Raw genomic sequence first — 16,640 nt, 5'->3', positions numbered from 1 at the left:
AAAAAAAGACGTGAGTCGGGTAGGTTAAAAACAGAACTCTTGCCCCAGGCATCCCCACGGTCCCACCGCTGCCGGCACCTGCTCCCCACCGGCACCGGCACCGGCACCGGCACCGGCACCCAGAGCGCCTGCTGGGACCCAGCCCCCAGACTGCAGCGGGGCCAAGGGGGTCCCAGGACGCGCTGCAGGGCTGGGGCGGCCCCGGGGGTCGCCTGGGACCCCCAAACCCGCCGCAGGGCCACGCGGGGTCAGCACCCAGAGCCGCAGGGGGTGCAGGAGCAGCAGCCGGAGCTGCAGCACCGCGCAGGGTCAGCACCCAGTGCCTCAGAGCCCTGCAGGACCTGCCAACAGTGTTGCAGGGCCCTGCAGGGCCAGCACCCAGCACCTCGAGGCCATGCAGGATCAGCACCCAGTGCCACGGGGCCGTGCAGGACCCACAAATGATGCTGTGGGGCCACGCAGGCCCCGCGTCTATCGCAGCGAGGCCACGCAGGGTCTGCAATCAGCACTGCAGGGCTTGCATGCAGCACTGCAGAGCCATGCAGCACTTGCACCCAGGCTGAGGGGCTGTGCAGCACCCACAGCCAGCGCTGTGGGCCCGTGCAGGACCCACAGCCGGTGGCATGCAGCCCTGCAGGACCTGCAGCAGTGCTGCAGGGCCACGCAGGACCCGCAGTGCCCCACACAGGACAGGACGCCCACGGCCACGCCAGCCCCACAGACGGGGTCGTGGGGCCGTGCAGGGTCAGACAGCAGCAGGCAGGACCCGTGGCCGGTGCAGCAGTCCCGTGCCATCCCGTGCCATCCTGTGGCACCCGGCCCCGGGGGCGAGCAGGAGCCCGGAGCCCGGGGCCAGTCCCAGTCCCTCCTGCCTCGCCACCTTCACTCCCCGGCAAAGCCAGGCCCCGCGGTGCCCCCACCGCAGCCGCCCGTGCCAGCTCAGCTCCCCGTGCCCCCCGCACCCAGAGGGGCCCCCAGGCCCCCAGTAGCACCAGGAGGGAGGGGAGCTGGGGGCCCCTGGGCCGCCCCGTCGGTCCCAGCACCTCAGAGCGCCGCGGCTCGCTGCCATTAGCCAGCACCCCGCAGCGAGCGCGGCCCGGAGCCCGCGCCTTTCACAGTTAGAGAGGGGACAGCGACGGGCCAGACCCGGCCCTAGCACCAGTCCCTGCCCCGCCGGCCCCGGCCAGCGCCCGGGCCGGGCACCTGTAGCACCATCCAGCGCCGCACCGCCAGCACCTGCCCGCGCTCTGCCACCACCGCCGCCGCACCGCCGAGGGGACGCGCTCACTCCGAACCGCGCGGCGGGGCAGGGGAGCCACAGCCCCCCTGCCGCCGGCCCGGCCCCGCCGATGTAGCACCAGGGTCCGGCGCCGCGGCCATCCCCGTGCCATGCCGGAAACGCCCCGGCCGCGCTCCGGCGCCGCCGCCGCTCCGTCCCCCCTGCCCCGCCGGCGTCCCCGCCGCCGCCCTGGGTTGGCGGCGCCGTGCCCCGCGCCGGCCCGCGAGGGGCACGGGCGCCGCCGGGGACGCCGCGTACGCAGAAGAGCACCAGTACGCCGCGGGGCGGCGCCGGCGGGGCAGGGGGGCGCCGCCGAGGCGCTTCCTTTCGGGACAGAAAAAGGTTATTGCATGACTCGGGATGGAGACGCTTCCGCCCGGCCGCCCCGGCCCTGCCGCTCGCTCGGAAAGGCCCGGCACGTAAGGCAACGTGGAAGCTGATGTCTCGACTCACCCCGCTGTGTAAAGCACCATTATGAAGTCAGGTTGTACAGTAGTAACAGTACCTTTTATATATATATATATCTATATCTCATATCTATCATATATATATAAACTGTAAACAAGAGGTAACAGCGGCTTCTAGGATCTGCTCTCTTCAAGGTTTCCGTGTGGTAGGCACCCAAAATACTGTAGAAAAGGTGTGTGTGTGGTGTGTGTGTCCCCGGGCTCCCTGCCGGGCTGGCTCCATGTCACCGGAGAGCGGTGCTGGTGGAACAGAGCGAGGCTCAGCTGCGCAGCGCAGCCGGGGCGGGCGCGGGCGGGCAGAGCAGAGCGGTCTCGCAGCGGCCCTGGGGGCAGAGCGGGTCTCCTCGGCCCCCGCCTCCCTCCCGCCTGCCCCTTCCCGCTGCCGTTTCCCCCTCTCCGAGAGCGGCGCTGCCGACGACGGCGTCTCGTCTCGCCCGCTGCTCCGAGAAGTGGAAACCGAACCGACAGGAAAACCCAGCCAGAAAAGAGCGGAAAATTAAAAGGTTACCCAAAAAAAATGCTTTTGGTTTCTTTCCTTTTTCTCTTTTTTTTTTTTGTTTTTTTCTTCTTCTGTTTCGTCGTCGTTTGCTTTCGCCGGCTTCTTGTTTGTTTGCTTCTTGTGGTTTTTGTTTGTTTTTAAATAGCTAAAGCTGATCCTGGGAAATTCTGGAGAGGACACCGACCCCTTTCGCTCGGGGAGACGTGTGCTGGGTTCCCGTCGGGCTGCGAAATCCCGTCTCTTCTGGGTGCTGACTCTTCTCTCATTCCGTGTGTTCACTTCTCTTGGCGTGGATGGGTTTGTTTCCGACTCGCTCCGTGTGACCAGTCCCTGCCCATCTCTAGACGCAGGCAAAGTATTCCTTCAGGGGCGCGAAGAGGTGGCGGATCACCGGCACGCTCCAGGACCTGCCGAGCAGTCTCTGCCGGGCCAGGCGGCTCATGTTGGACACGTCCGTGTAGTGCACGGGGAAGCCGAAGACCCTGCGGGACGGGGAGCACGGGAGGGTCAGGGGGGTGTGGCACGGGCAGGGTGACCCCCGTGCCCGGTGCCCACCGTACCTCTCCATCTCCGTGCACCACAGGATGTCCTCCTTCTCGTTCATGAACACGGGGAAGTGCTGGTCCTTGCCCTGCTTGATGGAGTTGGAGCGAGTGGTGATGGTTCGCACTTTGCTGAACTGCAAGAGGCACCGGCTGGTCAGGCTGGGCTGGGATGGAGCCCTCAGCCCTGGGAGCCACCACCCTGCGCCCCAGGGAGCCTGGGGCTGCTGGTGACAGCACTGAACGCCCCTGCTGTCCCTTCAGGAGCCTCCCCCCAGCCCCTGAGCTGCCAGCCCTGCTGACCTTTGCTATCCTGCCGTGCTCCAAGCACTCCTGCAGCTCCAGCTTATCGTTGACGGTGGATGCGAGTGGCCTGGGGGGGAGAGATGGTGGGCAGGGGGTGGCAGAGCTGTGTCCCCATGCTGTCCCCAGGGCATGCCTACAGCTGGGCTTTGTGGGGGCCACAAGGTGGCTACAGCTGTTTTGGGGGTCTGTGATAGGTGATGGGCAAGAAGCAGCCAATTCCTTTGGGAACCCATGCATGGCCACTAGCTGTGGCCACCACAGCCAATATCCGAGAAGCACAAAAAGGACAGATCAGTGCCACCCTCCAGCACAAGAGCTGGGACAGGACCAGCCACCTCCATGGGGGAACCACCATAAGTTTCTAGGGTGTGCCAGCACCTCTTTGTGAGACTCCTGCCCTTGCCCAGCACTGACCAGGGTCAGGGGGCCCCCAGGGCCAGACCTAGGCTGAGGGAAGGAGCACTCAGGAGTTCAGCCCACCCTTCCAGAGCCAGGCCAGGGGCTCAGCTTTGGGCTGCTCTCACCAACCTGTTCATGCCGGGCAGGTTCCCCCAGAAGTACCGCGCCCGGTGCGCTGCAGACACTTCTTTGGCATCAATCATGACGGGATTGGACTGAGGGACGGACAGTGGGAAAGGTCAGGAGGGCTGGGCAGCCCCTGGCTGTGGGGGTGGGACCTGGGAGGGTCCCAAAGGCTGGAGGGGGGTGACCCAGGAGGGCACTGACCTCCAGGAAGCGCGAGATGTCCCTCTTGTCGCTCACCCCCATGGCCACTACGTTCTCAAAGAGCCAGAAGAAGGGCCGGTCGTCACCCTCCTTGGGCCGGGCTTCGTGCAGCAGGCGGTAGAACTCGAAGAAGAGGCGCCCAGTGCCCTCTGGGAGGAGAGAGAGGAGGGGCTGGGGTAAGGGCTGGGGGTCTCTGTCAGCCCTGGGGACCAGCCCCAGCCCTGTGGAGCCCCAGCCCTCTCCTACCGTAGAGACCCTTCCTGGCCGGGTTGACAATGGACAGGTCGTTGCAGGGGCTGCCCCCAATCACCAGGTCAAAGGGACCCCACTCCTGTATCTGCAGAGGGAAAGCAGAGCCCGGGTGAGCCAGGCACTGCCACAGCCTGGGGACAGGGGACAGAGCCCCCAGAGGGGGAAGGGAGCCACCAGGACAACTGAGCCCTGCTCCTGGCCATGCACAACACACCCTGACGCCCCCACCCCGGGCCTGAGTGCTGCCCAAAGGCTCCTGGAGCCCCAGCAGCCTTGGGGGGGTCAGGGGGCCGAGGGGCAGGACGGGACCTACGTGTTTCTGGGTGACATTGCGGACGTCCCCGACGTACATGATCTTGCCCTGGTGCCTCACCATGCCCACGGTGATGGAGTCCTCGCACACCTCGGAGGCGATGTACCTGTCCACCTGGATGCCCAGGTCCTTCAGCACCAGCAAGCCTGTGGGAAGACATGGGGAGTGGGCATGTGCACACACAATGGGCCCCCAGCCTGTCCCATCCCGCCAGAGTCATCCTCCCCCAGTCCCATCCCCACCTGTCCCACACCTGCCAGCCCAATCCCCACCTGTCCCACCCTACCAGGGTCATCCTCCCCCAGTCCCATCCCCACCTGTCCCATCCTACCAGGGTCATCCTCCCCAGCCCCATCCCCACCTGTCCCACTCTGCTGGGTCATCCTCCTCAACCCTGTACCCACCTGTCCCACCCTACCAGGGTCATCCTCCCCAGCCCTGTCCCCACATGTCCCACCCCCTCCCCCGGGCTGTCCCCCTTCCTGCTCCCCTCTAGTGTGAGGCCCTGGGGTAAAGAAGACAACGGGGACTGCCCGTGGGGACATCCACAGATCTGTCCCCACCCTGTGGGGCCTGGCTGCTCTCACCCCAACAATCCAATCCCCCACACATCCCAGGGGAGGCTCTGCAGGTGCCAGGGTGCAGGGACCCCCACCCACCTGTGGCGATGCCATCGAAGAGCGAGAGCACCCGGATGGGCTTCCTCTTCTCAGCTGGCACGGGCGGGTACACCTTGGGTGGGTCCTGGAAGCCAGGGGGATGGGGTCAGCGGGCTGGGGGTCACTGGGAGGGGCTGGGGCCAGCAGGGAGGGCTGGGGGCACTCACAAACTCCTGGTCGTGGTTGTTGGCGAAGAACATCTGGAGGCGCGAGGGCCAGTCCTCCCGCCGCCGCAGCAGCCCGTAGACGCCCTTGTGGCCGCACATGTAGCAGTTCCAGGGGTCCTCCTTGATGGCTGCCTGCGCCGCCCCCGGGCCCACCAGCAGGTCCACGCACTCCACACAGAAGCACCTGGCACAGAGGGGGAGCTGGGCTCAGCACTGGGGCTCTGGCACTGCCAGAACCCTCCCAGAACCCCAGCAGCAATGGGGATCTCACACTGGGGTCCCACCCATCAGCCCCGCTGGCGTTTCCCGACTCTGTGCTGGGACTTGGGACAAAGCAAAGCTTGCCCCAGCCCTACAGCAGGACCACGGCATCACCAAAACCTCCCCAGCCCCAAACCATCACCCAAAACCCCATGGCAGGACTGTGGCAACACCCTAAAACACTCAACAGCAAGATCTCAGTCCCACCCCCAGAACTACTGAGCTGCACAGCAGTACTGGAGCATTGCCAGAACCTCACCCAGCCCCTGCAGGGTCCTGTCACTGCCAAAACCTCCAAAGCCCCATGCCTGGACTGGCATCACCAAAACTCCAGGCAGGACCATGCCAACTCCAGATTCTGGCATTGCCAAAACTTCCCCAACCCCTAAAAGCAGCACCACCAAAACCTCCCAGTCTCAAACACAACTGGCATCACCCAAACCCCATGGCAGGACTGTGGCATTACCAGGACTTCCCAGCTCCATCAAGGCAGGGTATTGCCAAAACTCCCACAATCTCACATCTGGACCAGAACATTACCAAAACCTCCTACACACAGGGACTGTGGCATCATTAAAACATCCCAGTCCCAAACCAGGACTTGGCATCAACAGCCCATGACAAGATTGTGGCACCATGAAAATCTTTCCAGCCTTGGGACATCACAAATCCTCCCAGCCCCAAAACAGAAGTGGCATCACTGAATTGCTACACCAGGACTGGACTGAAGCATCACCAGAACCTCCCATGCTGGGACTGTGGCATCACCAAAACATTCCCAAGCCCCACACCAGGACTGGCAGCACTCTATTTCCATGCCAGGTCTGTGGCACCACCAAAACCCCTCCAGCTCCACACAGGACTGAAGCATCACAAAATAACCCAGACTGGTGTGGAGCTGAATAAATCTGGTCCAGGTAGTGAAATGCAGATTGAGCTGCAGAGGCTGAGCTCTGGGTGGAGCCCCCACTGTGAACTGCTGAGCTTTGGAATAACAAAGAGGATGAGGAAGGGTGAATGGACACAGAGACACAGCAGGATAACACAACAAAGGAGACACAGAGAGGTGCCTGCCAGCCAGGTGGAGCACAGCAGCTGAGGACTCTGCAGGAACAGTGAGACTTGCAGAGGGAGACACTGAGGGGATAAAACCAAGGGAGTCTTTTGTGGGATCCCTCCTCAGCAGCACCAGATTGGGCTGTGTTTTTTTCTGTGCCAAGAATAAATGGCTTTACCAAACAAGACACCTGAGACTGCCACTGGAAACTGGGCTGCTGCAAGGGACAGTCTCTGGCACTGGGTCTGTGACAGCCCAGGAGGCTCAGGAACACTCAGACTGGCAAGTTTTCCTTACTGACATCACCAAATTCCTGTGCCAGGACTTGGCATCACCAGAACCTCTCAGTCTCACACAGGACTGGCACCACTGACCAGGGGGACTGCAGCATCACCACACCCTGCCCAGACTCAGGCCAGGGCTGGGACATCAAAGCCCAAGACAGGACAGTGGCACCACCAGAACTTCCCAGTTCCCTGCCAGCTCTGGCATCACCATAGCTGCCTGCTCCTGTGCCACAGACCACAGCTACAGCATTGCCAAAACATCCCAGCCCCAAACCAGGACTGGCATTGCTGAACTCCCATGCCAAGACTATGGCACCACCAAACCTTCCCTGTCCCTTACTGAGACTGGGACACCACCAGAACTCCCCAGTTCCACACCAGGACTGGCATCACCATAAAAACCACGTGACAGGAATGTGGCAACACCAAACTTGCCCAGCCTCGTGCCAGACAGGAGCAGGGTCCCAGCAAAAGGTGGGTGGCTCCAGCCCAGCCCTGCAGCACTCACAGCTCCCCTGGCCCCCAGCACCACACCTGAAGGACCCCCAGCCCCATACCTGCAGTGTGACCCCCAGCCCCACACCTGCAGTGTGACCCCCAGCCCCCCACCTGCAGCCCCCCCAGCCCCACCTGCAGCCACCCCCAGCCCTACACCTGCAGCCCCCCAGCCCCACCTGCAGCCCCCCCAGCCCTACACCTGCAGCCCCCCCAGCCCCACCTGCAGCCCCCCAGCCCCACCTGCAGCCCCCCCAGCCCCCCCCCTGCAGCCCCCCCAGCCCTACACCTGCAGCCCCCCCAGCCCCACCTGCAGCCCCCCCAGCCCCCCCCCTGCAGCCCCCCCCAGCCCTACACCTGCAGCCCCCCCAGCCCCACCTGCAGCCCCCCAGCCCCACCTGCAGCAGTTGTTGTTGCCACACATGAGCACCTCGCGGCCGCCGCAGCAGATGGTGCAGTAGGACTGGTAGCCATCGTCGTCGTACTGGTATGCACACTCCAGAAAGCAGTTCTGGGGACAGCCAGGGTGTCACTGCAGGCCTGGGGACACTGGGACCCCAGCACAGGGTGGGGCACTCTGCCAGCCCCCCAGTTGTGCCCCCCAGCCCAGCATCAGCCCATACCTTGCAGTTTTGGCACATGCCCCCGATGAACAGAGGGTGCTCCAGGGTCACATTGAGGCTCCCACAGGAGATGCAGATGTCTGGAGAAGAAGGGGAGACATTGCCCTGGCACCCCACACAAGCACGGGGACACCCCAAACCCTGCACAGGACACACTCACCCCAGGTGGGGTCACACCAGAGCTGAGGATCAATACTGGGAGTAGCAGACAGGACTCCCACTGCCCTCCAGCCCTACCCCAGACCCCAATAGCCCCAGGCAGTGCTCTGGGGGTCCCTGGCACCATCCAGGGTGGGCCACTGCCACATCACAGCTGCTGTCCCTGGTGCCAGCCAGCCTGGCCTTCTTTCCTTGAGCTGCCCCCACACCCCTCTGCCCTGAGCTGCCCCCGCAGGGAGGGGCAGACCCCAGCCCAGCCCACATCCTGGGCGTGGGACGTGCCCCAGCCCCGCACTCACCTTCGATGTTCCTGCACTTCTGCCGCACCTCGTACACCAGCCGCTCTGGGGGAAGAGAGAGTCAGGGGCAATGCCCTGGGGGGAAGGACCCTGGGGGAGAGGGGGCCCGGCCTGGAGCAGCAATTACCCTCCACCCTGCAGGAAGCATGGCCAAAACAACCCCCCCGGAGGAGTGGTGGCCGTGGGGGCACCCCCAGCCCGTACCTCGGGTGCGCTCGTCGATGATCTCCTTGACCTTGGGCTTCTCCTGGGTTGTGCTTTTCCGGGGTTTTTTGGCGGGTGGGGGTGGTGCGTAGGCAGCTGCTTCGGGCTCCACCCACATCTCCGTGTAAACTTCTTTGTAGGGGTTCCTCTCCTCTGCGGGACCAGGGGTGTTCAGCGAGTCCCCCCTCGGGTCCCATCGCCAGGGTCCCTCCCAGCATCACAGTGCTTGCCCTGCCCAGGCCCAGCCCACCCTGGTGACACCAGAGCTGATGGGAGTGTCCCCAGAACCCCCGGGCAAGTGTCCCCAGTGCCTCACCCACGCAGGGGCTGCACCCCTCACCTTCGGGGGGCTCCAGCCCCTTGGGGCCGGAGGGCTGGAAGCCGCCCAGGGCCCACTCGATCATCTGCTTGTTCTGGATCTCCACCACCTTGGACGTGTCTGTCTCGTCGTTCTCGGGGCACGCAGGGAAGATCTTCCCAGCCCGGCTGCTGGCCACCTGCGGGGGGGCAGGTGTCACCCACCCACCCACCCCCACACGGGGGTCCCCATGCTCAGCCCCCCACACTGCCCAACCAGGCAGTTCCCAGCCTCGGGGGGACCTCCACAAGAGACCCCCAGCACCGCTGAGACCCCCCAAAGCCAGGATCCCCCCACAGCACCCCACAAGAGACCCTGCCAGCAGTGCTGAGAGATGCCCTGAAAGGCCTGAGCCCCAAAGACCCCCAGAGTCCCCATCCTTCCCCCAGACCCCCCACACCCCTGCCTGGCACAGGTATTCCCAGACACCCTCCAAGCCTCCTTAGAGGATACACCACAAGTGTCCTCTGACGAGACCCGCGGGTGGGGCAGGTCCCGGCAGGGTGGAGAGGCAGCTGCTGCTGGCACAGATGGAGCCGCTGCCCCCGGGACGCCCCCACTCACCTGCAGCACCTCGTAGATGGCCTTGCGGTACATGGGCTGCTTGTTGTAGGTGGCCTGGTGGAAGGCGCTGGCAAAGGAGCTCAGGGGCAGCAGCTTCTCCACGCACACCTGGCGACAGACAGACAGACAGCACAGACAGACGTGGGGACACCCGGAGCGGGGCTCCTGCCGCCCGCGGCCACCCGGGCGCCACTTACCACCGAGAACTTGCCGTCGCCGAACCACATCACCCAGCGGGTGCCCTCGGCCGCGCGGCTGCGGCCGGTCATCCACCAGGACACGATGCGGCCGGGCCACCAGGAGAAGCCGCGCAGCTTGCCCCACACCAGCTCGCCGATGCCGAAGCCGCGCCCGTCCTGCGGGGGAACGGCGGGGCTCAGGGCGCTCACCCCGGGGCCCGGCCCCGCCGCGGCCCCGCGCCGCCCGGCACGGCCCTCACCTCGTACTCGGGCTCGTCGTCCGCCGATTTGGAGGCGTTCTTGTCGCCCGCCTCGGCCACGGCGGGCTCGGGCGTGGTGGCCACGCTGGGCGAGGCGGGGTCGGTGGGCTGCTGCGGGCCGGGCGGCGGGCTGGCCTCCTCCTCCTTCTGCGCCTCGGCCCGCGCCGGCTCCTCCACCACGTCATCACGGCGATCACCTTGGCCTTCTTCTCCGCCTGCGGGGACACGGCGGGGCACGGCCCGGGCGTCAGGGAGCCCCCGGCCCACCGGGCTGCCGTGCCTCGGCTTCCCGCTCCCGATCCCCTCAGAACGAACCCGGGATCCCCGGGCCCGTCGCACTCGCCCCGTGACCCCAGAGCCCATCCCGGTACCCCCCTCTGTACTCATCCCGGGACTCTCGCAGCTCATCCCGCTCCGTGTCAGTCTCTCTGGGTTTTCCCCCCATCTCCGCCCCCGGTGATCCCGGTGGCGGTCACGTACCCGCGGGAACCGGCCGGGCCCGGGCCGGGGCGGAACGCACGGAGCCGGAACGCGCGGAGCCGGCCGGGCCGGTGCGGGTCAGCCCGGCGGCCCTTTGTCTGGGCTCCGGGTCACGTGGTGCCTCCCGGCCCGGCTGGTTGGCTGCGGCGGGGGGGGGGGGGGGGGGGCGCGCGGGGGGCACGGGCCGGACCGGAACCGAAGGGGAACCGAAGGCGCCCGAGTGGAACCGAACGGAACCGAAAGGAGCCGAGCGGAATCGGAGAAACCGAGAGGAGCCGAAGAGACCCGAACGGCGCCCGGGCCCGAATTGAAGGGAACGGAGCGAAACCGAAGGGACCAGCAGAACCGAGAGGTTCGAGAAGAACCGAACGGAGCCGAGCGGAGCCGAGAAGAACCGAACGGAGCCGAGCGGCCTCCGTGATAGATCCGAGCGGTCCCGAGCAGAACCGGACGGTTCCGAGCAGAACCTAACGAAGCCGAGCAGAACCGAACGAAGCCGAGCGGACTCCTGGCACGGAACCGAACGGAGCCGAAGGGCTCCGAGCGCTCCAGCCCGGTGCCGGTGCTTGTCGCCGCTGCCCCGCGGTGCCCCGGTCCCGGCCCGCTGTCCCGGTACTCACGGGCCGTGCTCCGGTCCGCTCCGCTCCGGGCTGCGCCTCCCGTCGCGGGGCCGCTCCCGCCGCCTTTTGTCCCGGGGCCGCGGCCCCCCGGCCTTTGTGCGGAGCGGGGGACGGGGCGGGGGCGGCGGCGCCCCGGGGGCTTGGCCCCGAACGGCTGGAGCCGCCCCCGCCCCCGCACCAGTGTCCCCAGTGTCCCCAGTGCCGCCACCGGGGGACTGGGGGGGCGGCGGGCCCGGGACCGGCCGGGACGGAGCAGGTGTGCGGTCACGCTGCCCGGCTCGGCCCGGTTCGGACACTGGTCTGGTACCGCACTGCCCGGTTCTGCCCCAGTTTGGGGACACGCTCAGGGTCCCCGCACCCCAGGACAGCCCTTGTCCCCACCTGCCAGCCCGGGGGTCCCCGCGAGTCCCGGGGGTGTCACGGTGCGGTGGCTGCGGGACCCCTCTGTGTGCACCCCGGGATCACCCCGGGCCCCCTGCCCTGCCCCCCCTGCTCGGGGATCCCCGGGCCACCACCTCATCCAAGGGACCCTGAGCGCGGCGGTGCCCCAGTGCCACTCTCTGGGTGCCCCCCGGGTGACACCACCCGGTCCGTGCCCCCCCGGGTGACAGTGGGGTGACATCGGGGACACTCCGCCTCTCCAGCCCAGCTTTGGGGATCTGGGATGTTTGGGGACACGAGTGACCAAAGGACACGGGGTGAGTGATTCCCGGCGTGTCCTGAGGCAGGGTCACAGCAGGACCTCGTGTCTCCCCCCACCCCGTGCTGATCCCGCTCTGCCCGGGGGGGACAGGAAATGCCCCATCACCGGTAGTTAAGGGACATCGTCTGGATATCCCCGCTGGACAATTGTCCCAACTGATCCCTGCCCTGGGGCCACGGCAGCTCTGCCAGCCTCGTCCACCCCCACCCTCATTCATCCTCAGCTCCATCCCCAATCCCCGTCCTTGCCCCACCCCCCTCCTTATCTCCATCTCTCCCCCATCCTCATCCCATCTCCATCTCCATTCCGTCCCCAGACACTGTTCTCGTCTCATCCACATCCCATTCTCATCCTTTGCCCCATCTCCATCATGTCCATCCCAATCCCACCTCATCCCATCTCCATCCCCATCTCCAGTCCCCTCCTAAAGGATCCCAGCGTGGACACGAGAGGGCCAGCGCCTGCCCCGAGTGTCCCTGTCACTGCACTGGTCCCGGTGTCCCTGTCCCCGGCCAGCCGCACCCCTCAGAGGCTGAGGGGATGAGGAAGAGGAGGGCAGGCTGCAGGGAGCTGGTTTGTCCCTGTGCCCACGGCAGCGGGGCTGGTGACCCCCGCGGGGACAGCAGTGTCCCCAAAGTGGGACATGGGCGGTGGGTGGCACACAGGGGGCAGCAGCCAGGGATGGCTGCAGCTGTGAATGGCCACTGGGCCACCAGCCAGCTCTGCTCCCCAAAATCACGGCCCAGAAGTGACCAGGGACAGGTTTGGAGGCCCTCAGGGTTTGGGGAGCTCTGAGAGGAACTCCATGGCTCTGGTCTGGGGACTGTGCTTGGGGACCCCTTCCAGGAGGGAGGTGGTCATGCCCTGTGCCCTGTGGCACATTGAATGTTCCAGCTGTGCCCTGTGGGGACACTGTGGCTGTGTCAGCCATGCCCTGTGCCCCACGGCATGGCCTGGCCATGGCAGCTGTGCCCAGTGGGATGCCCTGGCTGTGCCAGGCTCCACTGTCCCTGTGTCCCTGACATGAACAGTGCCAAGGACGGTGGCACGAGGGGGACATGGTCGCCAGGGAGACCTGCTGGCAGTGGGGGACAGTGCTGAGGATGGGCTGAGGGGGTGTGATGGGCACCCACAGAGCCCTCAGCTCTGCTGGCCACAGGCAGCTGATGGCACTGTAGCCACGCCATGCCTGTGCCAGGCCCCTGCCATGTGCCAGGCTCTGCCATGTGCCAGGCCCCTGCCATGTGCCCAGCTGTGTCACATGCCAGTTCCAAGGGAAACCAGCGGCCACAGGCGGCACATCCCAGGGGACAAGGACAGGCCCCGAGCCAGGGTGGCCCCGGGGGCACGGGGGAGAGGAATGGGGCCATGGGGCCACACTCAGTGCCAGTGGGGCAGTTACAGCACCAGCAGCAGCAGCAGCAGCAGCAGGGAGCACCCATTCCACCAGCCCCAGGGCACTGCGCCCACCTGAGCCCCCTGTGCACCCACCTGAGCCCCCTGTGCGCCCACCTGAGCCCCCTGTGCACCCACCTGAGTCCCCTGTGCACCCACCGGAGCCCCTGTGCGCCCCACCCCGCCTCCTGTGTGCCCACTGAGCCCCCTGTGCACCCACCTGAGCCCCTGTGCGCCCACCGGAGCCCCCTGTGCGCCCATCCCAGCCCCCTGTGCACCCACCTGAGCCCCCTGTGCACCCACCTGAGCCCCCTGTGCACCCAGCTGAGCCCCCTGTGCGCCCAGCTGAGCCCCCTGTGCACCCACCTGAGCCCCCTGTGCGCCCACCTGAGTCCCCTGTGCACCCAGCTGAGCTCCCTGTGCGCCCATCCCAGCCCCCTGTGCACCCACCGGAGCCCCCTGTGCGCCCACCCCAGCCCCCTGTGCGCCCACCCCAGCCCCAGGGGTTGCCCTGGGGGCTCAGGCTGCCGTGCCCACGTGTGCCCAGCGCTCACCTCCCTCTTCCAGCGTGCCAGCCACTCGTCCCGTTTCCTCTTGCTGATGTAGTAGGGGTCCCCAGCCTGGAAGGTGTGGCGCTGCATGGGGCGCTGCCGCAGGCTGGACTCCCAGCCCAGCCCTCCTCGAAGCCGCCCGCGCGAGCCCTGCGGGGAGAGACGGCTCAGGGCAAGGCACAGACACGGGCTGGCCTCGGGGACAGCAGAGCTGCCCGGGGGGCTGCCTGTGGCACGGCAAGGGGACACCACCTGTGCACACCAGCATGGCCTGGCCTGTGTGTGATGTCCAGAGGTTGGGCACTGGGGAGGAATTCTTCACTGTGGGGTGGTGAGACCCCGGCACAGGGTGCCCAGAGCAGCTGTGGCTGCCCCTGGATTCCTGGGACTGTTCCAGGGCAGGCTGGACATGGGTTGGAGCAACCTTGTTCCAGCCCATGGATGAACTTTGAGGTCCCTCCCAGCCCAAATCAGTCTGGGATTCAATGACCTGGATGCCATGGCACCACACCACACCCAGCTGCACCTTGGTGGGCACCACTCAGGCATGGATCTGCCCCAAAACACATCCAGAACACTGTGCCCAGAGAGCTGAGGGAACTGTGGGCAGGGGAGGGGTCAGCCTGGGCAGGCAGGGCTGGAGAGGGGGGTCACTGACTCAGCACATCCTGGTGCCATCTGGTCCCCAGCACAGCAACAAGTGTGTGGCTGTGTCATGGCATGGGAGCCCAGGACCCCCATCCTGTGGGAATGTGGGCCCCAGGACCCCCATCCTCAGGGACTGTGGGCCCCAGGACCCCCATCCTGTGGGAATGTGGGCCCCAGGATCCCCATGCTGTGAGAATGTGGGCCTCAGGACCCCCATCCTGTGGGAATGTGGGCCCCAGGATCCCATCCTCAGGGAATGTGCTCCCCCATGGCCACTGGTGTTGAGGGAGCAGGGAGAGATGGTGCCACGGAGCACCACATTGCCTGGTGGGCTGTGGGGCCGTGCCCATCTCCTGGATGGGCTGTGGGGCCGTACCCTTCTCCTGGGTGGGCTGTGCCATCTCTGGGGAGGGTGTGGGGCTGTGCCCATCTCCTGGGATGGGCTGTCCCATCTCCTGGGGGGGCTGTGGGGCTGTCCCCATCTCCTGGGGGGGCTGTCCCCTTCTCCTGGGGATGGCTGTCCCCTTCTCCTGGGCACAGCCGAGCAGGGTCCAGCCCCAGCCATACTTGCCTCCATTTTCAGGCTGTCGAAGTTGTTCTCTCCTTCTGTCCTTGCCTGCGCCACGAACAGAGAGCAGCCATCCGCTGGGTGTGGGGCTGGGGGCCGGGACCCCGCGGGGCACTGGGGCCCCCCAGGACTCCCGGGGCGATGGGGCCCCCCCAGACGGTCCGGGTCCCCCCTGTGCCGGGCCGGGGCCGGGGGCGACTCCCGGGGCGGTGCCGCGGGTGGTGCCGCTTCCTGCCGGCCCGGGAGGGTTTTGGGGGTACGGGCAGTGACCCCCCCCGGCGCAGGGGAAGCGCGCCGCAGCCCCGCTGCGTCCCTGTGCCTCTCGGCACATCCGCGCCGCAGGTCGCGCCGAGGCGCTGCCAGGAAAGCGGCCTACAAAATAACCGGCTGTTTCGGGGGGTGAGAACCGCGGGGAGCGGGGGCGCTGCCGGGGGCACAGGGGGCTCCCACCCCGCTGATGGCACCCCCGGCACAAGCCGGGCTGGACACCGGCACGGCCCCAGAGCTGGCACACGGGGATCCAGCCCCCCCCACGGCAGATGGAGCCCCCCCAAAGGGGGCCTGAGTAGGGGAGCAGCCCCGATGTGCTGGGGGACACGGGGGACGCTGCAGGACACTGGCATGGCAGGGGACACCTTGGGGCACTGCGAACAGGAGTGGTGTGTGTACCCCAGCTATGCCCAGGGATCCCCCCCCTCTCCCAGTGCTGCCACAGGGATCCAGCTGGGAAACTGAGGCACGGGAGAGGGGCCTGGCCTGTTCTGAGATGCTGATCCCTCTGTCACTGGGGCTGGTCAAACTGGGGGCACGGACAGAGGTGGGGATTTCCCCCAGATCCCGGCGGGGGCCGGGGACCGCGGCACGGGCACGGCTGGACACGGGCGGACACGAGCACGGGCACGGTCCTGCGGGAGGAACCGAGCTGCCCCGGGCCGTGCTGGGTTGGCCGGATCCGCTCCCGCAGCGCCCCCGCTGCCCGGGCTCACGGCACACGGCGTGTCCGGCTGCCCCGGGCCCGCACGGCCGCGCCCCCGCCCCCGCTGCCGCTCCCCCCGAGCGCGGCTGCGGCTGCGGCGCTCCAGCGCTGCGCCTCGTGACTGCGGCAGCGGCTGCAGCCTGCGGCTCCTGCATCCATCCAGCCATGTACCCGTGCATGCGTGCATCAGCCCTCTGTCCATGCATCCCTCCATCCACTGCTCCACCCAGCCACGCATCCATCCCTCCATCCCTCTGTCCATGCATCCCTCCATCCAGCCATGCATCCATCGCTCTGCCCATGCATCCCTCCATCCACTGCTCCATCCAGCCACACATCTATCCACTGCTCCATCCAGCCATGCATCCATCCCTCCATGCATCCCTCTGTCCATGCATCCCTCCCTCCATCCCTCTGTCCATCCATCCCTCCATCCACTGCTCCATCCAGCCATGCATCCATCCCTCCATCCCTCTGTCCATGCATCCCTCCATCCAGCCATGCATCCATCGCTCTGCCCATGCATCCCTCCATCCACTGCTCCATCCAGCCACGCATCCATCCCTCCATCCACTGCTCCATCCAGCCACGCATCCATCCCTCCATGCATCCCTCTGTCCATGCATCCCTCCATCCACTGCTCCACCCAGCCACGCATCCATCCCTCCATGCATCCCTCCATCCAGCCATGTACTCATGCATGCATGCATCAGCCCTCTGTCCATGCATCCGTGCATCAGCCC

At 66.5% G+C, this 16,640-nt stretch overlaps 2 protein-coding genes across 2 annotated transcripts in view; one reads left to right on the top strand and one right to left on the bottom strand.

Annotated features, from left to right (window-relative positions):
- OST4 (oligosaccharyltransferase complex subunit 4, non-catalytic) overlaps positions 1–16,640 on the top strand; it is a 220,721-nt gene that overhangs the window by 50,462 nt on the left and 153,619 nt on the right. The gene's annotated exons all lie outside the window — the stretch shown is intronic.
- On the bottom strand, positions 2,043–15,040 carry DNMT3A (DNA methyltransferase 3 alpha). The gene is given in 20 exon segments (XM_079298308.1): positions 2,043–2,727; positions 2,806–2,924; positions 3,091–3,160; positions 3,622–3,707; positions 3,820–3,968; positions 4,066–4,156; positions 4,385–4,530; positions 5,044–5,128; positions 5,211–5,394; positions 7,709–7,821; positions 7,934–8,013; positions 8,392–8,436; positions 8,596–8,748; positions 8,936–9,092; positions 9,518–9,625; positions 9,715–9,873; positions 9,957–10,138; positions 10,141–10,171; positions 13,709–13,855; positions 14,925–15,040. Coding segments are annotated over 20 exon segments (2,253 nt in total). The 5' UTR covers positions 14,931–15,040; the 3' UTR covers positions 2,043–2,585.

The sequence above is a fragment of the Erithacus rubecula genome (assembly GCF_903797595.1).
Source record: "Erithacus rubecula genome assembly, chromosome: 2".
NCBI lineage: Eukaryota > Metazoa > Chordata > Aves > Passeriformes > Muscicapidae > Erithacus > Erithacus rubecula.
The sequence above is the reverse complement of the archived record's forward strand: the minus strand, read 5'-3'. Positions and strand labels throughout refer to the sequence as shown.